The sequence below is a fragment of the Caloenas nicobarica genome, chromosome 1 (genome assembly GCF_036013445.1).
Source record: "Caloenas nicobarica isolate bCalNic1 chromosome 1, bCalNic1.hap1, whole genome shotgun sequence".
NCBI classification, from domain to species: domain Eukaryota; kingdom Metazoa; phylum Chordata; class Aves; order Columbiformes; family Columbidae; genus Caloenas; species Caloenas nicobarica.
The window spans coordinates 29,340,170-29,364,685 of NC_088245.1; the positions used below are offsets into that span (position 1 = coordinate 29,340,170).

General features: G+C 40.9%; 1 protein-coding gene across 2 annotated transcripts; it reads left to right on the forward strand.

Annotated features, from left to right (window-relative positions):
- Positions 1-337: 337 nt before the first annotated feature.
- Positions 338-6,774, forward strand: GPR85 (G protein-coupled receptor 85). Of its 2 annotated transcripts, XM_065658636.1 has the most exons (3): positions 338-428; positions 868-1,358; positions 2,968-6,774. In XM_065658636.1, the coding sequence occupies exon 3, from the start codon at positions 3,143-3,145 to the stop codon at positions 4,253-4,255; it is 1,113 nt and encodes a 370-aa protein (XP_065514708.1). In that variant the 5' UTR covers positions 338-428; positions 868-1,358; positions 2,968-3,142; the 3' UTR covers positions 4,256-6,774. The 2 variants fall into 2 exon arrangements, with proteins under 2 accessions (XP_065514708.1, XP_065514707.1); XM_065658635.1 differs by having other exon boundaries at positions 344-1,358.
- The last annotated feature ends 17,742 nt before the right edge of the window (positions 6,775-24,516 follow it).

Here is a 24,516-nt window from a genome sequence, read left to right on the forward strand (position 1 = left end):
CCTCAGAATCCAAACCTTTCAACCCAAAATAAGCTGTTCCTTGCAGTCAAAGCGAGTTACTTTCGGGGCAAGCCTTTCTTTACGTTCCCGCTCCTCCTGGGTAAACTTCCACAAAACCCGAAGCGGCGGGACGCGCTTTTTCAAGCTCTATCCAAACCCTTCCCGTTCCCTGCCGGTTTCACCGCGGTGGCACCCAGCAAGGGCCGGGGCCGGCGGGCGGGGCGGCCGGCGACAGGCCCCCGGCGGCGGCCCAGGCCACAGGCCGCCTCCCGGCGCCGCCGCCCCGGCCCCCCGGCCCGCATGACATCATCGGGCCGGCCCGGCGTCGCTCCCCGCCGGGCAGCGGCGCGGGCGGTCCTGCGCGGCCACCGCCGCCGCTCCGGCCTGCGCGCCGCGGGGAGATGCTGGCCCTGCTACGGACGGAACAGGTTGACATTAAAATTCATCACTGTCGCCATGCAGCGCGCTGACGGTTCTGCGCCGGCTTTCGGCTGAATGTTGAGGAGCCGCTTTACGGGCTGCGAGGGGGAGGCAGCGGAGCCGGGGGGAAGGTGCGGGGTCCGAACGGCCCCACGGAAAATACGCCCTCCGCGAACCGCGGTGCTTTTAAGGAGCCCTTGCTGGCTCGGGGGTTGGGAAGAAGGATTTCACCGGGTGGCAACCGGGAGGAAAGAAAACGAGCCGCCAGCGGGAGGACCCGAGCAGCGGCAGCTGAAGAAACCGCCCGGTCCCCCTCCTGCCAGGCTGCGGCGTGCGGCACGGCGGCCGCTTCTGAGCCCCCATTTTAAGCGAAAGGGGCGGGAGGGGGAGTTCAAAGGCATAAACAAGGGGCGCAGGACCTAATTCCTCCCCCTCCCTTTCCTCAAGCTGGCTCGCTCAGGCTCGCCAATACACCCAGCTCGGCTATGCATCGCGATGGGAGCGCGCCGCCGCGGAGGCTGCCTGCCCGCCGCTGAGGAGGACGCCGGTGCCGCGGGGGTCGCCTTGCCCGCAGCGAGGCACCGGGAGCTGCCGCCGCCACCGAGGCTGCCTTGCCCTCACTGAGGCCGCCGCCGCCGCCGCGTTACTGGGGGAGATTGTGCCGCTGCGACAGGGGAGGACGGGGCTCGGCGCGCAGGGAGGAGGCGCAGTGAGCATGCGCCGCCCGAGCCGCTGACTGGATTCCCAGTCAAGGTACCGAGGAAAAACAAAAAAGAAAAAAAAAAAAAAAAGAAAGAAAGAAAAAGGAAAGGATTGAGAGAAAGAATGAAAGACGGCAGAGGAAAATAAAAGGGTTCTAAAGGAGACGACCGGCGTTAAGCAGCCCTGGGTCGGCGGGAAGGAGCAGCGCTGGCATGTGGGGATCTCCGCACCAACAGGTAGGAAGAGAGGGGCTGGGGGCGCCGGGGGGTGCCGAGGCTGCCGCAGCCGCAGGTGCGTGCGGGGAGGGCTCCCCCCCTCAGGGAGCGGGTCTGGGGGGGGCGATTTCTAAAGAAGCGGCATGATGGAAGTGTTGGCAGACAATGCCTCTTCCGCTCTCCCGAGCTCCCCGCCGCGGGAGGCTCTCGCATGGCTCCGGCAGATGCGGCTGCCAGGCAGCGGCACCCGGGCTCCCTTGCAGCGCGGCGCAGTCCAGCCCTGCATGGCCGTGCGTGGGGGGAGCGGGTGTCTGTGAGTGTGAGTGCGTGTGTCCGTGTGTGTGTGCGCAGGCAGGGCCGGCGCGCGGCGGGGACAGCTCCACCGGGGAGCGGGGGAAGCGGCGGGGCTGGCGCGGGGGGGAGGGGGAGCCTGCTTTCATGGTTTTAAAACGATGCCATGATCTGATCAGCCTCTGTTTACACAGCAGCAATCAGGCTCTTTTGTGGACGGTAAGAATGGAAAGATTTTGCTGGGATTCAGTGGGAATATCCTTTGTACACCCGAGGTGGCATAGGAAACACTTCGTGTGAATAACGAAGGAGCCTGATCATGCCTGCTGTGGCTCCTGTCCCCAGCTCTGGAAGGGAAAAAAAAAAAAAAACACACCAACAACCAACCAAAAAAAAAAACCCCAGCAGCACCAGACTGTTCTTTAATTTATTTTGTTTTATTGCATGAAATGTGTTCCGGTGCAATTCAATGGGAGGATTAGTGGGAATCATGGAGCCCTAATTAGCTAAAAAAATCAATTTATTATATATTTATTTAAGCATAACCAAAACCAGCCCTCCCAGAAGGATTGGCATTATGTCTTGGGTGTGTTGCCTATTTTTGCTCAGTATTTACACTGGCCGTTGCTTATTTTGAATTATGTTCAGGCTTTAAAGATTTGCATTAAAACGGGGGGGATGATGACATGGACCCTTAAGCATAGTGCTGTCGACTGTCTAGCATATCTGTTTATTTGAAAGCCTAAATGATAAAATTATGGTTTATAGGAGGAAGGGAGGGGGATAATGAATACTGTTTCTCTTACAGTGTGCATGAACTAACACAGTGTGATTAATGTGCTTTGGTGACTTGGGTTAAAAAACATAAATTCTGCAGGGTTTCTTTGGGTGTGATCCGTATCAACACAGCAGCTGCCTCTAAAACATTGACAAATACTGTAGCCCTAAAATGAATGTAGGTAATGTCAAAATATCAGCAGTCTTTGGGGATTTTTTAAAAAGATGTCAGTGATTAGCTCTTGGGCTTGCAAACTGGGAATCTTTTGATTCATAAAATCTCTGAGGCTTTAACTGTAAAATTATATCTGCTACCAAATATAAGGGGCACCGGTCAGTTCTGAAACTGTAACAAGCCAAATCTTTGAAATGGCAATAATCAATCATACTGAACAGTAAGTACAAAAAAAAAAAAAAAAAAACAAGCCTCATGATTTTTAAAAACAAACAATAGTACTCAAATTTACAACTTCATTTGGTTCTCCATAAATTAACATCTTTGTTAGCACTTTCTGACATCATTTCTTGTTAACTTAAGAACTGATAGCTCGTTTTTTTTCAGATATTTTGATGGCATGACAAATCAGAAAGAAGAGGATGTACTGTATGACTAGACACAAGATCAGTTCTGTTTGTGGATTACACTTTCAGTAAGATGTATGGATCTATTTTTTCCTTGTTCTTATATATAGATCATGAGACTTGACTGAGGCAATATACATATCATCCATCCATCTATGGCGAACTACAGCCATGCAGCTGACAACATTTTACAAAATCTTTCTCCTTTAACAGCTTTTCTGAAACTGACTTCACTGGGTTTCATAATAGGAGTCAGTGTGGTGGGTAACCTTCTGATCTCCATTTTGCTAGTCAAAGATAAGACCTTGCATAGAGCTCCTTACTACTTCCTGTTGGATCTTTGCTGCTCAGATATCCTCAGATCTGCAATTTGTTTCCCGTTTGTTTTCACCTCTGTAAAAAATGGCTCTACCTGGACGTATGGGACTCTTACTTGCAAAGTGATTGCCTTTTTGGGGGTTTTGTCCTGCTTTCACACTGCTTTCATGTTATTCTGCATAAGCGTCACCAGGTACCTAGCTATTGCTCACCACCGTTTTTATACGAAAAGACTGACCTTCTGGACTTGTTTGGCCGTGATCTGTATGGTGTGGACCCTCTCTGTAGCCATGGCTTTCCCCCCAGTTTTAGACGTGGGCACCTACTCATTCATTAGGGAGGAAGACCAATGCACTTTCCAGCATCGTTCCTTCAGGGCTAATGATTCCTTGGGATTTATGCTTCTTCTTGCCCTTATCCTCCTAGCCACACAGCTTGTCTACCTCAAGCTGATATTTTTTGTTCACGATCGCAGGAAAATGAAGCCAGTCCAGTTTGTTGCAGCAGTGAGCCAGAACTGGACTTTTCATGGTCCCGGAGCGAGCGGTCAAGCAGCTGCTAATTGGCTGGCTGGATTTGGAAGGGGTCCCACACCTCCAACCTTGCTGGGAATCAGGCAAAACGCGAACACCACAGGCAGGAGAAGGCTACTGGTTTTAGATGAGTTCAAAATGGAGAAGAGAATCAGCAGAATGTTCTACATCATGACATTCCTCTTTCTGACCTTGTGGGGTCCCTATTTGGTAGCCTGTTACTGGAGAGTTTTTGCAAGAGGGCCAGTAGTACCAGGGGGATTTCTAACGGCCGCTGTCTGGATGAGTTTTGCCCAAGCTGGAATCAATCCTTTTGTCTGCATTTTCTCCAACAGGGAGCTGAGGCGCTGTTTCAGCACAACCCTTCTTTACTGCAGAAAATCCAGGTTACCAAGGGAACCTTACTGTGTTATATGAGGGAGCATCTGTAAATCTTTAGCCTTGTGAAACACTACCATTCTCTGCTAAGCAATTGTGGCCTGTAGCCATGTCTTGAGAAGAAAATCAAGAATGGGATGTCAGCAGCTGTAAGGATTTGGGCAACATTCTGCAGTCTTTGCAATAGCTCACCTCTAATCCTATTTTAAACCTAAACATGTTCCTGCTGACCACTGCTGAAGGTTTGTAATTAAGAACAAAGGACTGAACTACTGCCCTGAATTCCTTTATGTGGTTGAAATCTAGATTATGAAAGTAGCAGGTGCTAAGTATCAGTGCTAAATGCTGTGTATATCACTACATAAAGTAAGACCATCAAAATGATTAGCATTGGACATCTTAATAAATTAAGTTGATATGAGGTTAATGTGTTGATAAACTAATTTTAGACATCTGAAGACCTTTAAAACATTTCATACAATTATTGTTTTGCAAAGACTGAAAACTGGGGACTCAAGTACTGTAACTGATTAAAGATGTGCCATGCATTATTGGATTATCACACTTACAAATCTGTTTGCCTTGTGAGTAAGTTTTGGGGAGCATTCCAAAGCAGTATTTTTGTTCAGATTTAGACTTCACTTTTTTGGTTTTGGTTTGGTTTTGTTTTTATTTTTTCTTTTCCAAATACATTATTCTTTCTAAGTACCATTTCCCTTAACAGTGAAATTACTAACTTTTAACTGTATTCTGTGGTTTTTGCTGATTTGGTATAAAGTTTAATAGACTCTTATTTATATTTTTTAAAAAGCTAGATATCAGTCTGTTAGGCAACGTTAATGATAATATCCAGTCATAATTGAACGGTTATACAGAATAAACACATGTTGCCTTAAAGGGTTATCTAGTATCTTCCATTTTGTTTAGCATTGAAGCGAATAAGCAAGAAAAAATTAATAACTCTGGTCAGTCATTTGGGAGTGCATGAAAGATCACTTAGTCCTCTTTTTTCCTTTTTACTCCAATGGTTCCCAAAATCAGTATGCACATCACTGGGATGATATGATTTTTTTCTAGGTGTGCCGCCCTTTCTAGTTTGTTCTGAGAAACACAGGCAGTTGATGTATGTTTATATTTTAAGACAGTTGTCATTGGGGAGACCGCAGCCTTAGTATGATATCTTGCACAATTTGTGAAGCATTTATTCTACTGAAGGCACAGTCTTGTTTATATTTTCTGCACATTTTGGTGTATTGGTTGTTTTAAATTATTTAAGTTTTAACTTGTGAAAGCATATAATATGATTTCTTAGTATTTTAGAAATACATTAGAGTCTGTGAGTCTTTCCTTCTTTAAGATACAGATGTGTGGATTTCAATATAAAGTTGCATTTGCCAAAATTTACCTGTGTAGCTTGTTAATTTTCTTGGAATAAAATTTTACATTTTTCCAGTTATACAATTAACCTTTTTTATTTTGTCTAGTGAGCTAGCATGAAGTACTGAGAATGTAGCCATTATGAATTATTATCCTTTGCAGTCACTGTATTCCCAAACTGTAAATGCATGAATGATGGGTACCACAGGATTGATAAATGATATTAACTACAGTAGCACTATTGTGTAGTTTATCATAATTACCCATCTATCTGTTTTAATATGTCACTTATATTTAAAGTTACAACACAGTATTTGACATTACCTTCACAGTTTAATTTTGGAAAATGTGTATATTTGAAGCACAACATCATGAGTTGGTCAATCACAAAGAACAAGAATTTTTCTTAATTTTTGGAGAGACAAGACCAGAGGTCCTAATTCAGTATTGGTATATATCGTCCTTTGTTGTAGTTCTATGACTAGCAAATTAATATATACATACACAAGCAGCAGTCAATAATGGAAATGCTTAAATTTGTATGATAACATTATACAGCATATGCAACAATTCAGAGAGTTGTGTCTATATGTGATCAGACAACTTGATCAAAGATTTAGTGAGTGATCTGTTTGACCTCACTTACACTTTTATACTGAGGTTGATTGGTTGAGAGGCATGGCTTTATATACTGTGTTGAAACAGAAAAATTGCTGAAATAATGAGTCCTCATTAGTACAAGGATGTTTTAGAACGTAATTTGAAACGGGACCAATAAACTTCTACCAAAAGGACTTTTTTATTACACTGAAAAAGGCTTTGAAATTAAGGTAGTTAAGCAATTGTGAAAGATAGCAAGAGTGAATAAAAACTGGATCGTATGTTGAGAAAAATTCTGAAAGTTATCCTACTTAAGTTTATTAAAAGGTTGATTGGCAATAACTTCAGTCTAATTTCTATAAAATAGTAACCTTTACAAGGAACATTGATATTACATATTGTAATAAAGAAGTACATATAAATAAAGTTGTAAATAGTGTTCTAGTTGCAGAAGTAGTCAGTTCTGAACATTAGCCAGAAAATTTTCAACGATGAAATTTCAAAAGCTGCAAATCTGGGGCCTGACCTAACTCCTAATAAAGTCAGTTGGTGTTTTCCCATTAACTTCATTTCGAGCAGAAGCAGGCCCTAACATTTCTATCGTACTGTGCTTCTGAAACACTAAGAAGGCTGTACTTACTATGCAGTGGGAAAAAAAAAAATCCCTGGAAGTTTTGCAAGCAGTAACTGATGTGAATTAAAATAATAAACAGTAAACAAGTCTGCAAGCAAATATTTTGCTAAATGTTTTTCTTTTGATATGGATCTAATGCTTTTGGCTAACTGAAAAAATACGCAACTCTATTACTACCTGACAAAGGAGAGGTACTTTTTCAAAGTGAGTTTTTATAATTGTTCCAGTAAGAAGTCTTGCGACTACAGTATTTCCTTTTATTTTCTCCAATATTAAAAGAACAAGGGGATGTTCAGTGAAATTAAAAGGCAACACGTGAAGTAACGTTTTATGCAAAGTTATTACTCAGTGGAACTCACTGGCACAGGATGTCAAGTAGTTTGGAGAGCTTCCTACAAGAATTATATGTACACATGAATTACAGCAGTGCTTTTGTCATCGGTGTCATTTTGATCCTAGTCAGCATATCGAACCTAATGTATTAGGGTATAAATTCAAAGAAGCAAGCAGGTTTATTCCAATTGAGTGTGCTGTTATGTCACAGTATGGAAAGCCTTTTGCTTTCATTTTAGTACAGGAGCTAAGCTGTTGCCAAAGGTGGAATACAGGGCTGGTAGGTTACTCTTCGTTTCAGAATAGCAAAGAATATCACGCTATTTTATATCTGCAGTGATCTTTAATGCTCATGGGTAATGTGAAGTTAGTTGTTCTCGTTTTCCTGGTGGCAGAAAAAGAGTAAGAACAGGTTCCATGGAGCAAAGGCTGGCTGTCTCTCTTGCTTTCCAGCTCTATTGCCCCGCTGGCCCTTTGGCAGCCTCTCCATCAGTCCTTCTTCAATATTAAATGTTTCATATGCTGAGTCTTGTATTTCTGCTGCTCCTTAAGAAGTGTCTCAGCCATCCCTCCTCCCCAGTAGATAAGCTCCTGCAGCAGCTTCCCAAGGTTTGTCAGTGTCTGGCTTCCCTGCCTGAAAACAGCGAGCGAGCGCCAGTTCCTTCCAGCTGCCTTTGTAGTCCATGGAGTCATCATCCCATGACGCTTACCGAGAGGTATCTCTGGCTTTTGGCGTTGGTCATGAAGAAGGTGCCATCTAGGTTATGCAGAGAAATTGAGAATGGGGAGGGGGCAGCAGGAAACAACCTCCCAACCCCTTCATAAAGAAACCAGTGTTATTGTTGCATTGCCCAAGAACATGGCTTTTTTAAAGTATGTTCGGTGCTAATGTCCCTCTAAATGAATAAAATGTACAGCTAGCCACTTAACGCTAATTAATTGGCTTATTAATGCTGGTTTTGGTACAGCAACAAAATATTATTACAAAATGGCTTTCCATCAGTCTCTAGCCCTTGGAGGCAGAGTAGTCCACTGTATCTATCTCCTTTTAAGCGCATTGAATTTGTTCACTTGTATTGTCTTTGCTTTGCCTTTCAAGCATGTGAACATTTTACTTATATTAATAGGAGTCCAGTATTTCAGCAAGCTGTTATTACTCATGGGTTTAAAAAATAAAGTAAAAAGGAACTCTGATGATTTTTGAGGTTCATTAGAGAGGTATTTTGACAAACAATTGGTTTTTAGCAAATGTCGAATAAAACTGTGGGTTGCTCGGCTCTTTCGTATTTACACAGTCAGCTCTCAATTATTGAAAATAGAAATGGAGCAAACTAACCCCTGTAAAGCTATAACATAAGTAATGCAAAGCATCTGCACGTTAGATAAGAGCTTTCTGTGTTTATTACATTCATCGAGGAATGAAGTTAAACTGAAGTAAAAAGTGAGATCAGAAATTCGAAGAAAAACAGTGGGTGTTTTTCCTTTTTTTCTGCTTTGTTTTAGCATAGCACTGCTAATCTGCAGCCTGGGTTACACACCCACAGACAACTGAGAGTTGACTGTACAATTCTGCATACCACAGGGACAACTTCCTTCTGGTTTATATTCATTGAGAGCTGTATAAGTACACACTACTAATCTGATTGACTTTTCAGAAAAAAGAGAAGGCTTAGTCTGAAATGCTGTTCTTCAAAACTAAAATTCAATATGTTCTCTGCTTTTGTTTATTAAAGTGATTCTGAATGTGAAGAAATCAGTGATCTAAATCAGTGACGATCATCAGCATTCTGTGGCCATGACCATTAACAACAGGACAAGATGACATTTTGTAATGCAGAAGCCAGCAACAAATCAAAGAGTTTGATACTACACACCACGACTTTCCTTGAGAGGCCTTAAAATAGCTCATGCTTTAAATTTAGAAAAAAGTATGATGAAGCCAGTGTGGAAAAAGAAGGGTGAATTTTAAAGATTGATCATTATAAATAGTGAAGATTTTTGTTGGTTTTTTTGATAGGCTGAACTGTGTAATTACATAAGTATATGATGATCAAAGGGATGCCACAGTAAGTAAGTTAAATTTTTTAGTAGTCTAAAAAACAAATAAGTGACAACAATCTTCAGCCATATGAAATAAAATAATTGCAGTCATCCATATGCTTCATAAAATTTAGATAACAAAACAATTATTGCCATTTTCAGTACTTAGTGATTTTATGTACCTGAAAAATTTAACAATGTCTTTAGACTGTGAGTTGGCTGATGCAGCCCAGTGAGAGACTTGCTCTTCACATCACAGGTTTTGTACTGTGTTTTGTATTTAATAAACACAAGAGATATAAAAGCAGAATTCATCTGATACAATCTTCAACAAACTCTGCATTAGCTGTGATGAAACCTGCAAATATTAGGCAAATTTCTGTCTCTAGAGATCATTCAAAATGATCCCTTTATAATTCACAAAAAGTCTACGTCACCTTCTTTAAAGAGCCATCTAGTTAAAGGCATATATTTTTTCATCCCTTCATTGGTTGACTAAGACAAGTTCTGCTGTAATGTGGAATTAAGTATGAAATGATTAATTTGAATTTCATCTATGCTACCTATCTGTGACATTGTTGTGGTCACATTCTAAATAAACCCACAAAGTTTATGGTCGAAGAGTGTAAATAATCCCTTATGATGAAAAACAGACAAACAAACAAGCAAACCAAAACAAACTAATCACTTCCAGTTCATTCTTTCTCTTATTTCTGTGGAATGTTAGAGTTTCGATTTTAGGAATGCAAAGGCAAACTCTGACAAACAAGTATGTTGGAGAAGAAAGAAAGACTGGCCAGAAATACATCTGTTAAGGTTATCTTCACAATTAATGTGGTTATCATATATGCATTGCCTTTTCTGCAGGGTTATAATCTATTGGCTTGCCTACTTTTTGTGAGTGTGTATATGCAGTATAGATACAATTCTCATGTCACCATTAACTACAGCATTTCTTGAGCTCTTTTATTTTCATTCTGTAGCCATCAAGCTCAGGCATGCTAAGATCCTTATGCAAATTGAAGAAATTACTAAAGATAGAAAGTTTTGCACTGTAATAATCTTGGCAGATCAGGTCCTTGAGATAGTATAAGGGGGTGACATAGATACCTGATGACTACTCTAGGCAGCAGACTGGAGGACATAACAAAGTTTTCAACCCTGTTTATGAGCCAGTTAAAATCTTCCTATTGTCCCATAGTGGAACCACCTCCCATGGAACCAGCCCACCACAAGCTTGTGACCCACTTTGTGTTGAGCTTAAGTAGGACTTTGGTTGTGCATACCCTAACTACTAACAGGTGAAATGCAGCAGTGAGCAGAGATAAAAAATGCCTAGACAATATTCGTAGGCTACAGACAGGGCATATGTGCTTGTCTTCTCAAAACAGAAGGACTAAGAGAAGAAGCAGAGGCCCAGAGGTAAAGATTTTTTGTGAGTTGGTTGGTGTTTCGTGCCCTGTTGGCCCCTCAGAAGTGACTGAGAAGATCTGTTTTATTCTTTTTCTTTTTTTTTTTCCTCTGGAAAATGCATGCCATCTCAGCTACTCCATTCCATCCCACTCGTTACCAGTTGAGCATTTGATTTTATGCTTAATCAAGTTGGTATATTTTAAAAATACATATTTAACAGTAAAACATATTTGTAGCTTTGCACTGATCGTGGAAATACACATCAGTGTATGTGCTTGCTCATTTCCATAACCATTTCCTGTGTCACAGACACACAAATCCTGTTTTTGAAATTAAGGCACCCTACAATCATGTGTTTCCTGAATTCTCTGTGGAGGCCCTTAAGCTTTGGAAATTTCTCTTATTTGATCCGAAACACTCAATGCAGATTATTAGGGCACACCACGGGGAATGTTTTATTTCTCTGACTGCAGGACTGTTTGGACATCGCAAAGACTGGAAATGTATATTTAGCTCCTGTATAATAAGTTATGGTAATGACTGGGCAATAGTGGTGGGACTGCTAGAATAGGATATTTCAGTAACTGCAACTTTAAATTATATCGTAAGACATCTAGCACAAAAGAGAAATGCTTCTTTTGTGAGATGATTATGTAAATGGAAATAAACACACACCAATGGCTACAGTTCTATAGGATTTTGATTAACATATTCAGTCATAGCTATAGCAAGATGGCCATAAAGCAAACAAAAAAGAGAAAGTAGCATACCATTTGATATGTAATCCTTGTAACTTTGGCTCGATTCCTGCAATCCCTACTCTCTTTTGTGGAAGCTTGTCTCAATAAAGACTGTAAGATCTTGATAATTTATGTAAGTGTTCATGTTTTTCACTTGACTTGTTCTCCATGAGAGCATGGCATAGCAGGACTTTAATCTCTGCCAGTCTATATGCAAAAGCAGTCTTTTGATCAGTTTCTAGAGGGATTGCATAGGCATATATATGTGTGTGTATATACTTTCTCAGACTCTCCAAAATGCTGTAGCGTAGTTGATAACAAGTTGGGACAGCTCCAGCCCTTGTGGAGGACACAAAATATCACACTGGAGTATGATGAGTAAAAAATCAGATGCAAGGAAGGGAAGGGACATTTAGTAATAGCTTCTTGTGCTAATATTTGCAAATAATGCTTTTGGAGTAATTTCTAAAATTTCCTTGTAAGTTCCTAAGTGGTGGTAAGAGCATCTGCAGTAAGGTGTGGCGTAGTGATGCAGCTGAGTCCTTATCCCCACTTCTTTACACAGGGGCAGGCTGGAAGCAGTGCACACTATAGGCTGGTTCCTGTCCCAGGCACCTTGCATCATAGTAATATTCACTAAACTCAGCAGCCTAAGGATTTACTCCAGATGGATTATTTGGTCACAGTCAAATTTTTGAAACTTGTTTTTCTTTGAGTGTTTTCTGTGAGTAGCCTCTGCTCTCAGTAGGTGGAAAGAAGTGCATGTAAAGGGCATGAATGCGTTGAACAAATCCTTTTCGCTCAAACTTGGTGTGAGGAATTTCCTAAGGATAGAGATAGGGGTGGAAGCCCCTCACGGTTTTACTGTCTCTCTCAGACACTCTTGTATTTCAGCGTAGTTAGCATTTATGCACACAAGGGGCTCCAGTGGTCTGCCCAGTCAGCTTTCAGTCTTTCTTTCCAATATAAATCTCCAGAAAGACAGACACCGTTGTTCGTGGAGAGTCTTCTATATAGATGACCTTCCTCTAAGAGGCACATTGTCACAAAAGCCAAGATTTGTTGTATCTTTTTGTATTGGAGGAAACAGTTTGATTTTGTTTCTTTTGTATTAAAATTCCATGTTAAATTTGCTTCTTAGTGTACTAACTTAGAGGCAGTATCACAGAAAAGCCCGTGGCCCCCTCCAAACCAGGAAGACCACCAGTCTAACTGGTAAACACAATATCAGCGGGAACATTAGGGTCCTTTGGCCTCAGTTAAATAAATGCTGATACAATAAAAATTATTGCAATATTTGATTGTATGAAACCCCTGAAGGGTTAATTTCTTGCTTTGACATTTTACTTATGCAAATATCTTCATTCCATTTCATGCAAGACAGGTTTGGCAAATGTGGGCGCTTTGGGTGATATTGACATCTAAGTTATGCCATCTAAGGACAAGTGCTGGTTGCTAAATAATTTATTCATTTAAAGTTCAGAAGAGGCTGTGTAAAACTAGCTACCACAAAAAAACAAGCAATGTTTTCTTAAGTCATGTATGTGATCCATTAAACATTGGCTTTGGTACCTGGGTATTGTCAGACTTAGCATTCAGACCTAATACAGAATTAGAAACCAAGCTGTTGAGGTAATTTCTAGTCACTGAATATAACGATGAAATGTTATATTCTACTTGACTGCTTCTTTGCAAATATTGAAAAATTGCATATGATAAGACTCAGACGGAAAGTCCTTGACCATACTGAAATCAGTAATAAAATGCCTGTTGCTTTCAGTGACGGCAGGATTCTATGTATCAGCCTTAATTTCTAAAGACAATGGGTGTATGCCATACAATAGATGTATGCATTACACTCATGTATGCCCAGCATGTCTAAGAAATGAGTTTTTAAGGCCCAGGTCACATTCTTAAGCTTTTATTTCTGTTTTCTTTATGTCAAGGTCTTCATATTATTCTTACAGCAAGGAAATCTTAACTCCAGTTGTAATGTGCATTTATATAACCATGTTGCTTAATAGCCTCTTTATAGATAAGTACCCCTTTGTATTAGGTTCTGTGAAAAAGCAGCCTCTGTCTAAAAGCAAACAATTAAAAGATAACACAAGATGGGTACAGACAAGTGAGATTCCAAGGAAATTATGAGACATAGTTGGTAAGCATGATGGGCAAGGAGATCCCACATATTCAGGCTTTTTTTTTTTTTCTTTTGAGGGGAGGAAGATGATTGAAAAGGGAAGTTTTAAAAGAATTGAAAAATAACATGGGGATGGGTTCTAAGAAGAGAAGAGCAGCTTGGGAGAAAGTACAAAGGCTGTTTCCCGAAAATCTAATTGTCAGTGATAATTGCCAGTGATAGCCTGTCAACATGAACAGATTGGAACCTCTTGATAAAGAAGGAGTGATTGTAGGCCAAGAAGAGCAGAATGAAGTCGCATCGAAGCTGGAGGAGTAACAGAAAATAACTACTGATTCACAGCATTAGGTAGAAAGGGGTCATTAGAGGGCATGGTGAAAGTGAGGTTCAACAAAAACAACTGGTGAAAGACAAGGAGATTGACTCCAGGTAGTGATTGCAGTCAGTGAGATTAAAAAGAGGAGGTAGAATAAGATGGCAGAATAGTTGCCAAAATAAGGGGGATACAGCCTGCCCCCTGTGCCTTTTTTTTTTTTTAAATTAAAGAAGAGACTGCATGATGCCTGAATTGTTATGGGAGGAGTCAGAGGACGGAAGAAGGTGATGAAACCAGGAAAGGAGTGGTTGAGGGACAGGACTGGATATTGGAAAAGATGGTGGGAGGTAAGGACAGCTGAAGGCAAGGCTGGCAGAAAGACCAAATTTTGCATTAATGCCCTTGGAGTAAAGTGGGGAGATGTGGATTTGAGATTCCAGGAGACGGAGGACTCTGGGAAAGTTGTGGTGGATGACAACAAGAAAAGGGAATGGCATGAGACAGAGAAAGGGAGAGACAAAGAAGCGAACAGCAGCTGTGTTGCAGGAGGATGGCAAGAGCCAACAGTGGGGGCTGCCCGGACAGGAGCAGGTTGCTGTTGTCTAGTAGAGTTTCTGCTTATCAACGACATTGTGCTAACCCGTGACAAAAGGAAGCGATGCCAAGGGTTGCCAACATCAGTGAGGTCTGGGCAACCACGATCTCAGTGCTCTCAGTGTCTTGTAGCCAATATTACATAGGAGTTTAGTAGGAGCTTGAAAACTGATAGTATCCATTAGTTACCATTCTTTCCTTTCTAACAGGATTTTCTGTTCTTCCTCCATATTCTTTTTCCTGCTCTTTTCATAATGTTACTCTACTAAGAAAAACTACATGTTTTTCACAAGTGACACTGTATTATATTTAGAGTATGTTGGCCCAGCAATTTTGATAACTTTCAGACTGAATGACAGCTTTTCAGAACAGTGAAAGTGCAGTTTCTGTGCAATTTGAGAGCACTGCAGTGTTTTATTATCATTATCTCCCATAATGGTGGTATCTTGGTCTGGTGAAGTGACCATTAGGATGAAAGCCAGTAACTTCCAGGTTCTCATTGCAGCTTTGCCACTAACATCATTGCAGGGGTGACCTTCGGTGATTGGTGTAGGCCAACTTTTCAGCTATCCACTGATTTTTAGCAATTCAAGGACATTTTGGGTTCCCAGTTTAAGACACTAGTGAATCAATTTCCAAGGGGATAGAGCATCCATAAGTATAGATTATGTTAATGTGTTAGGTGTATAAGTGGTAAAACGGATAAAAAATGTTCTATTTAACTTGCTTTTCAAGTCTTGGCCTTCAGCAGGAAATTTCAACTTCTTGGACTTTTCCTTCCTGAGAAATTGAAAATATTTTATGGAGAAAAGTTTTATTTCCTGACCACTCTTTAGGGCCAATAGTGTTTCCAGATGATCATTCAAAAATAAGGTAACCAGATTAGTGGTCAGCTTGAAAATATGGTTTGGAAACTTTTTTTCTGCATAGTTTGCCGGTTGAATAGAATGGCTAATAATAAAACTTACTTGAAGGATGAGACAATTATGTAACATTTCTAGATTTCTGAAACTCATTATAAATAAGGATTTACCACCTGTGATTGACAAGGCCATGGTAAGATGCTCACAGCCACCCTAGACAAGCAAATAACTGTTTTTTCAGTTCAGTTAAAAATTGATGAGACGGTGTGGTGGTCAGCTTTCATTGCTGACAGGAGGCTGCAGCCCAAAAGTTTGGAGACAACTGTGACAGATGATTTGGGATGTTCAGATAACCTCATCTTGCCAAGAGATATGTTCATTAAGTTGTCAAAGAACTGAAATGTATGCATTGCCCATCCATCTGGCGTGTAATTTAAATACAGCTGAATTCCTGACCTCAGATATGATATAAGCATTTCTGAGTAGACATGACTGATAAATTTACATAAACAGAGGCTCTTAGAATAAAAATGCATTTTAAAAGGAGAGTTAAAAAACCCCCACTTCTGAGATCTAGAGACTCATGACAACATTGATAGATGGTAACATGCTCAAATAAAAAAATATTTTACTGAGTACTAAATAATATTTTTAAAATGTTTGCACAGGATTTTTAGTACAATTAATAAAGTCTCTCTGTAGCCTGAAGAAAGGTGTCAGCAGTTGAAGTGTCTGAAACTGAGATACTGAATTCATCACAATGAGTTTTCTGAGGGCTGAATAGATAATCTGCATGATTTTAAATATTAAAAGCCTTTGTCAGGGTAGATGTGCCTGCAAAAATGCAAGCTGGCAGTTACACATGATTAAGTCACAGTTGTCTGGGTAATTCCATATCGAGGTCACCACAAAATATTATAAATAAAAACAAGTATTGATACCTGATTTTTTTAAAAAGAATGCTTCTATCAGGCAGCAGTGCTGTATTCAGCTAGGTGGATTTTAGCAATGTTATTTCAACACCTTAATATTTGAAACCAAATCATGCCAATGCAGTGTTAGAATCCAAACCTGCAAAACCTGGGTGACAAGTCATGACCCTATGGCAATAGTAGCACTGTGGAGGCCAGGTGTGTCCTTTGGGGTGTGTATAAGCAACCGAGGTTCCCATGACTGTCAGCAGAGCTTCAGCAAACGGACTGATGATTCCGTTCATAGGGTTGCAGAGAGATTCTCTGACTTTTGGAGGCTTTCAATGTAGGCATCCAAATCAGAGCGTGAGGTGTGGTGGTGAGCAACCTTTCAGTGTTTCTTCAGGTCTCTCCGTGAGAACACTGCCTCACTCTCAAGCCTGAATGTAACAAAAAGGAAAGACTCATTCTTTATATGTGCAGGAGAGCTGGTACATGAATTTAAACTTCTACACAAGCAGATGGCAATATTTTCTTTTCCACTCTCTTTTCTCAGCATGGTGCACATCAACGTCTTCAAGTCACGAATCTGGGGATATGTTTATCAAGAGACCTAATAGCAAAACCTCCCTCTGCTGTATGAGCAGTTTAAAGAGTGCTGAATTTCTCTCAGTCTCATGAGCATGTTGAAAACCTGCTTCACTTGTGGGCACTTCAGAACAGCCTGTCAATAGCTGTTCCTGCCAGTGAGGCTCTTGTGGATACCCATGGGACAGCCATGTCACCAGTGTGGGTTCAAGTGGCCCTGGCTTCTGGTAATCCTCAAAATCTACATGGAATTTAGTAGTTCCATAGGGCAGAGACTTCTGCCAGCACTCATATGAAGAATGTAAATGCAGACTTATAATGTTTTGATACCAGAGGTATCGGTATTAGGTGTTTCTACAGCTTGTCACCACTTCTTCTGCACAGGTACTACCTCTCTTTTTTGTCAGTGTTTTGCTTTCTTCTTTTCCAGTTGCTACAGCCTTAAGACATTTTGTTCTTGCACAGCAACAACTGCAGGATCAACCATATTTGTCCCTATTCAACAAAAATTCAGCAAATACAAATTCATGTCCTGAACTAGCTCCATTTGATGCCCCCATGCTTGCTTCCAGGCATCTCATTGTAGGAGGGCAGAATTCATTGCCAGGTGAAAACTTGAGTTTACCCTGTCAGGACTGCTTAAATCTGTAAACATTTGCAGCATCTTGTCTTTGGTCTGTCTTTGTTGTTCAGTGGTATAGAGGCTCAAGAGCAACCTAAAGTACAAAATGCTCCATGACCCTTGTTCTATCCATCACAGATCCTTGCTTCAGCTCATAATGACCATCCCATAGTACCTTCCTACACATATCATCTAGCAAAGAATCCAAACGGACTGGTATTCTGAGATACTTCTGGTGGGTTCAAGACATGCTATGTTTATGCCTGTCCCACTGCTACTGTTTGAAGGGCATGTTTAAAAGAGGTGACACGCCAGCTCTTGAAAGCCTCCTCCTGAATGCAGGCTTGCATCCAAACAGTTCAAGCTATGGCTGTAAGCCGCATACAGCTCACAGGGTGATTTCTGTAGCCCGAGGGGGTGAGCAAGTGCTTCTGTACTCAGGTGCTGTGGTGGTATGGGCATGTCCTTAGCCAACAGGTTGACTAGTCAGGATACTCAGACCCTTGTTGTCATTGCTCATGCCTCTAACCCAAGCAGCACACTGAGAAGCAAGAGTTGTCCCTGAGGAGCAAGGAAAGAATAAACGGTGGACAAAGGGAGGAAATGCAGTGGGAGGAAGGAGGTGGACTCTTGGATTTCAGTGTGAAAGAGGAGGACATAGAGATGACAGGAATTACAGTGTAGGGAGGCAGGGTACCTGGGAGCAGTGTGGATGCTCGGGAAACAGAGGTGATGTGGACACACTAGAAGAGACATAGGGCTCTTGGGCCAAGGGGCAGAAGAAACGCATGGGCAGGTAGGCATGAGGGTCTGGGTGGGAGAGTGTGGTGGTTTGAAAGGCTGCTGGAATATCACCATTCATTAGTATCCATCTTGTGCGTTGGGAGGTCAATTTTGACACAGCCAAGGTGTTTTTGGTTTAGGCAGAAATGTGCTTTAAAAACGAGATAATTGCATCCAGAAAGTTCTCAAGGAGTATGGGGGTCAGTGGCAATTGGACCTGGTGATACTGTTTTTTCCAGGACAGCTGGCAATTCTGGGGCACACCCCATCAAGGGCAGGACAAGGCAGAGGGAAGGTACAGGATGCCATACGAGAAGGAGGTGTGTGGTTTGATGCTTCCCCTGCAGCCTCTCTCAGTGTGCTCCTGCGAGGCCATAATTGGAACTGAAAACTGCTGCTCTTTCACAGAACTCCTGAGGGACGAGGGGAACGGCATTGTCTTGCGCCCTCGTTGAGATGATTTCTTTCCTTCTTTTCCCCCATGTGACACAAGCAGGGAAATTAATATTCCAACCTGCTTGGTGAATCTGGTGCAGCATTATTTAAGATGATTGAGATTTTGAAATTTTTGTTCTAACTGATTCCATCTAACTCAGTATTTGAAAAACCCTGAAGATCATATTATGTGCACAAGCACAGTTAATTTGTTTGTTGCAAGGACCCCAGTCATAAAATAAGTATATCCAAGGCCATTGTGGAATTAAGAGTTAAGCCATTTAAGCAAGCCTGCATGTGAGTAAATAACATTCAGCCTCCAGGTGCCCACAAAGTGTCCAGGCAGAGCCCAGAGCACAGAAGCTTTCAGCACAACAGTGCCCTCTGGAGCTTTCTGAATCACTCATCTCAAACCAAACAAAGGACAAAAAAAAAAAAAAAAAAAAAAAGGAAAAGGCCTTGGTCTCCAATGTAAAAATGAATAGCACAGTGCACACAGTGCAATGAGTAATGAAAGCAGCTATACTGCAAAAGCGATGGAAATATAAAGACATTCATCCCCATCACAAATGCCAACAAATATATTTCACTATTGAATGGAACGCAGAAAGAAATTGAGAATTTTAAGCAGACCTGGAGAGAATGACGTACAATAACAAAAATGTTTTTTAATTTTGCTTAAAGGTGTTGGCAGCATTCTAACAAAGAAAAATCAACAAGCTATTGGAAAGGAAAAAAGTAATTTGCTATCTCAAAAATCTATTTTAGATGCAGATCTCTTTCTGCTGTGCATCCTTTCATATTTTAATAGTGTTTGTGTCAACGCAAAGATGATATGTTACCTTGTGCTGTCAAGAGCTTACCAAAATAAACCTCATCAACAAGGCATTAAATAATAATATCACCTTTCCCCTGAAGTTTTGATATTCTCTGTGATGTACTTATGCATATTTTTAAAAGAACTTAAATTATTGATTCCCTCCTTCCATCAAACCTGTCTAACCAGTGAAGTGTATATCGAATGCAGTTCTACTAAGCTCTGCTAAAGAACAACCCACAACCCTTAATTGAAAGCATGAGTTTGTTAGAAGTGAATTTCTTGAATTTATGAAGGGCCTAATCTTGCAAATACAACCTATAACCAGTAACAACTCACCATTGCTGATATTTTGATAGCAGATATTATTCTCAGCAGTACTCATACACAGAATTGGGTTCAAGGATGTTAAGAACCACATTTCAACACCTTCTTCACCCAGTATTTTTATATTAAAGTGAATGATGGAAAAACTGAGGTTAGAAGTGACCTCTGGAAATCATCTAGTGCTAAGGAAGGTCAGCTAGAGGCGGTCGTTCAGAGCCACATCCAGTCAGGTTTTGAGTGCTTCCGAGGATGGAGGGTCCACAACCTGTTGGAGCAACTTGTTCCAGTGTTTGAACACCCTCGCAATAAAGAAGTTTTTTCTTATTTTTAAGTGGTGCTTCCTGATTTTCGCTTTGTGCCCGTTGCCTCTCATCCTGTCACTGAGAAGAGTCTGACTCTGTCCTCTTTATTCCCCCATCAGGCACTTACACACAGGGATAAGATCCCTCCTTAAACAGTCCCAGCTCTGTCAGCCTCTCCTGACACGCCAGGTGATTCGAGCCCTTCGTTGTCTGTGTGGCCCTTTGTTGGGCTCCCTCCAGTATGTCCATGTCTCTCTTGTGCTGGGGGGCCCAGCACTGGGCCTGGCACTCCAGATGTATCTCACTGGTGCTGAGTAGAAGGGAAGGATCACTTCCCTCAGCCTGCTGCCAATGCTTCTCCTACAGCAGTCCTGGATGCTGCTGGCCTGCTTTGCCACAGGGGCTTATTGCTGGCCCATGTTCAGTTTCGGGTCGACCAGGATCTCAAGGGCCTTTTCTGCAGAGCAGCTTTCCAGCCAGTCAGTCCCAGCCTGTGCCAGTGCCTGGGGCTCTTCCTCCGGAGAGGAGTTCATAGTGCAATTCGACATTATCAGGATAGTAGCTGCCGATTTTCGAAAATAACTGAAATAATGACTTGGGAATAAAGGGCTTGTGTTACTGTAGTTGAAAGAAAGGTTATCTGAATACCATTGGACTAAGGGGAATGGATTGCAACAAACAGAAGTGGCAAGAAAAGGGAAGCAGTGGTCTCTGGCGAGTGAATATCTGATCATAGAAACAGAACTCCTGAATGATTCACTCAGGGCTTGATCTAGTACCTGTTTAAGCCAGTGAGAGCTTCCCCGTGGTTTTGGGGGCACTGAAAGAAGCCAAAATGTATCATGAAGAAAGGAAGAAATGTTGCATAACATTTTTTTTTTCTATCCTGCTAGCAATAAGCATGTAGCAAAGTAAGCTTCTAGAAATAATGGGAAATTCTGAAGAGATTTCATAAGCTGAATTTAGAGTACTAAAAATGTAAAAATGTCAAGTAAGAGCATCAGTAGTCTTAGGCTCCGTGAGTTAAACAATTGCTTAGCTGCAAACAATTAATTATGTACATAAATGTTTGCAGGACCAATACATGTATCGGAAAGGATATCCAAAGCAAATAATAATACAAAAATTCTACTGTCCTCTCTCCATTGCTCAGGGAAGAAAAACTAGCTTGGCACTACAAGATTTAAATTCATGTCAGTGTCTTAGGCAGTTGACTGCTGTGCAAGTAGTGAGGAAAGAGAAATGATTATACATTTCACCCTGTGAGGCTAGTTATGAAATACTGATGCCAACATTGCATTATGTAATAGAGCTAATAATAATTAGCAGGTTTCATCCATAGTGCAGATGAACAAGTTTAATAGCATGTTTTAATTTCACTTCAGATCCAAATGGATAGCATGGGTCAGCTTGGCTGATCTGTGTATGTGTGTATCAAAGACTCTTAAAAGCTGCTTTTCCCTTAACAGACTGTGAATTTCCCCAATATTTTATTTTGCCAAATTTATGACACAGAAGCTGGAATGCAAATACCTTTTTCTCTTCACAGAATACAAGTTGGAATAAAGTTGGAATACAAATTTTGTGGAGCACATGTCCTGGTTAGAGATAGGATCTGAATTTAGGACCATGGATTAGGGATGCTTTTGGAAGATAACTTACAAAGCAGATTGATCCCTTCATTCCTGTCCTGAAATAGAAATAGATCAGCAATATCTGAGGTGTTTGGTTTTGCTTCAATGTTTTATTAGAAAATCTAAATTTCCTATACAGCATTCAAATGTTTACTTATTTCACTCTTTCATTAATAATTAATCTTAAAACTGTAGATGTGAGCTCTTCTCTGTCCAAGGTGAAGAGCTCTTCACCTCCCATCCTCACTATGCACAGCATTTTAAATTCAATGTATAGAAACACTGCAAAAAGTTTAAACTTATTTCTGAGTGTCCCTCCAGATAAGATTGCTAAAGTAGAAACCAGTGATCAGAAATCACTGCAGGACTTACTTTGTTTCTTCACACTGTTTATACAATTATCTCTATCATCCAGCCATGTTTTGGTGGATGCCAGCTTTTTTACTTCAGATCTTTAGGATTATTTCAGTTTAAATACCTTCAGATACTAAATCTTTAAAGTGTTCCATTCTAGATTGGGATATTCGAATTTGCCTTAAGTCAAGCTTTCTCACTGATAGCATTGTTATCATTGTCTAATCATTAAAGGAGCGGAGGGTCTTGTCCGCAAGGATATCAGTTTAAGTCCAGCTCTGTGTATGTATTTAGCCAACTCAGAGGACATGATGTGGTTCATAGTGATTAATAACTATGTTCTCCAGAAGCTGGCATCTTCACCGAGGTCTACAGTATATCTAATTGAATTGGCCCCACTGAATTTAATCTTGAGATCCCCAACACATCAAAATTAAGTTCAATTTTAAATATAGTTATTAAATTATACTTTCCTTTTACTAGGAAATATGGGCATGCAACACTTTAGTGACACAAGAGATGAAAGATTAATAATATCTCAACTCAATTTAGAACAATTTACAAGTTTTATTTAGAAATAAAATGGCATTATTTATTTTGAAAAAACCAACCAACAATTATTTGAATATTTACCCAATGTAGACTAAGAACAAGCCATTATTTGTCATAGGTCTTCTGATATTAGTGAAGTCAATATACAGTTGAAGATGCGGACTATCATCTAGGCATACTGCCAACAAAGTGAATGACTCTTTACCCTTGGCTTCAATAATATCAAGTAGAGAACCAAAATGACTATCAAGATGACCATAATTTAGGCACCGAAATGCCTGAAGATAAGGAAACTATTTTGTACTTGTTGATTCAGAGGAGTGGCAGCATATCCTTAGACATCATATCAAATTAACAGGCAGAAGGCGCCTACCCAGAGGGCAACCAAGAAGGCCAACAAACTGAGCAAAGGGAGGAAGAGCTCGCTGGTGAAGATGGGCACAGAAACACTCTTCTGACCTCTGTCCCAGGAGGCTCTTCTGTCCTGTCAAGATCCAAAGTACAAAATCCTCTCCGGAGGAAGTCTGATTCTTTTAAAATGGGGCTCTGGGGATGATTAGAGACCTGAAAATTGAATCCATTCTCAGTCCGAGTGAACTCAAACCTTCCATTCCTTCATCCCGTGCCCCAAGATGAGACCATGGAATAAATTGTTTAAGTGGAGTCATTGTGTAAACAGCACTGTGAGACTGATGAAACTGGCAGGAAAGCAACCATGGAGGAATTTGGCATTATATCTTAGTGATTATAGCTCTTTGCTAAGACGTGTGTGTCCTGGGTTATAAACTACCTGATAAGCTCCAAAATCGTTGACGATAATCTTGGACCACTGTCTGCAAAAAGAGTTTATGCTGGGTGAATCCTTCTAAAGGTTTACTCCATTTACAAACTGATTATCAGTGTCAGGATAGGTAAAGGAACAGCTAGAAAAACCTGGGCAATGATTAGTCTCAATGAAAGTATTCGTGATAGGATTAATGAATGATTAATCCCAATGAAGAAAAGTTTTAATTGCAATATTTCTGGCTAAATTGCAAACGTCATGATTAAAAGCAATATTGGAGATGTAATATACTTACGTCCTTTGACCGAGACTTGTACAACTTTCTGCTTGAGAAACAGGATACAAAAATAACTGATTAAAGCTATTGAAATCTAAGTAAATGACAGCATAAAATTGTAGACTCTGAATCCTCATCGAATAGAAAAAAATTTACTGCAGCCTTCACAGATTCGTTGTTGGCCTCAGATGGTTTCATTTTTTTATCAGTGACCTGGAAGAAAAAAATATCTTGGTTGAGAAAGTTTACAGGGATTGAGGGAGCAGTAAACAATGAGGCTTGCAGATCACTGATCCAATTAGATTATGGTTTTGAGTAGGCACAAGCAAACAATCTGCATTTCTGTTCAGTTTATTGCCTCATACTTAAAGATGAGGAGTTCTGTACTAGTGAGCGATCACTCTGATGATGACTTACTGTCCTGGTCATCAGTCAGGTATCGGTTCCCAGTGCACAAATGTGACTGATATGGCCAAATGAAATCCTTCTGTATGAGAACAGAGACATGTGGAAGAGGAGTAAAGAGACGGTCTCACTTGCACATTTGGTACGGATGTGACTGCCACCAGAATACTGTGACCAATTTCTGGCCGGGTAAGTGCTGAAAAATTGATGAAGATTTAGAGAAGCCCAAAGCAGCACTTAAAGGAAATTAGTGAAAAGACTATTAAGCCTGAAAGGCTAGAGGAACTCTTTTATTTGAGGCTATTGCTTAATCCCATCCAGGTGAAAAAAAAGGATTTATTTAGCTGAAAGGTCAGCATGGTATAGGTCAGCAGAAGGGCTGATGAAACAGTACCTCCACCAAAATCCCTTGGTGGGCTGCTGTGTTTACAGGAAGGTTTAGGAATGTTGTGTCTTCAT

Excerpts from the sequence above, each read along its gene's own strand:
- GPR85 (XM_065658636.1), top strand. The coding sequence starts at position 3,143 with ATGGCGAACTACAGCCATGCAGCTGACAACATTTTACAAAATCTTTCT.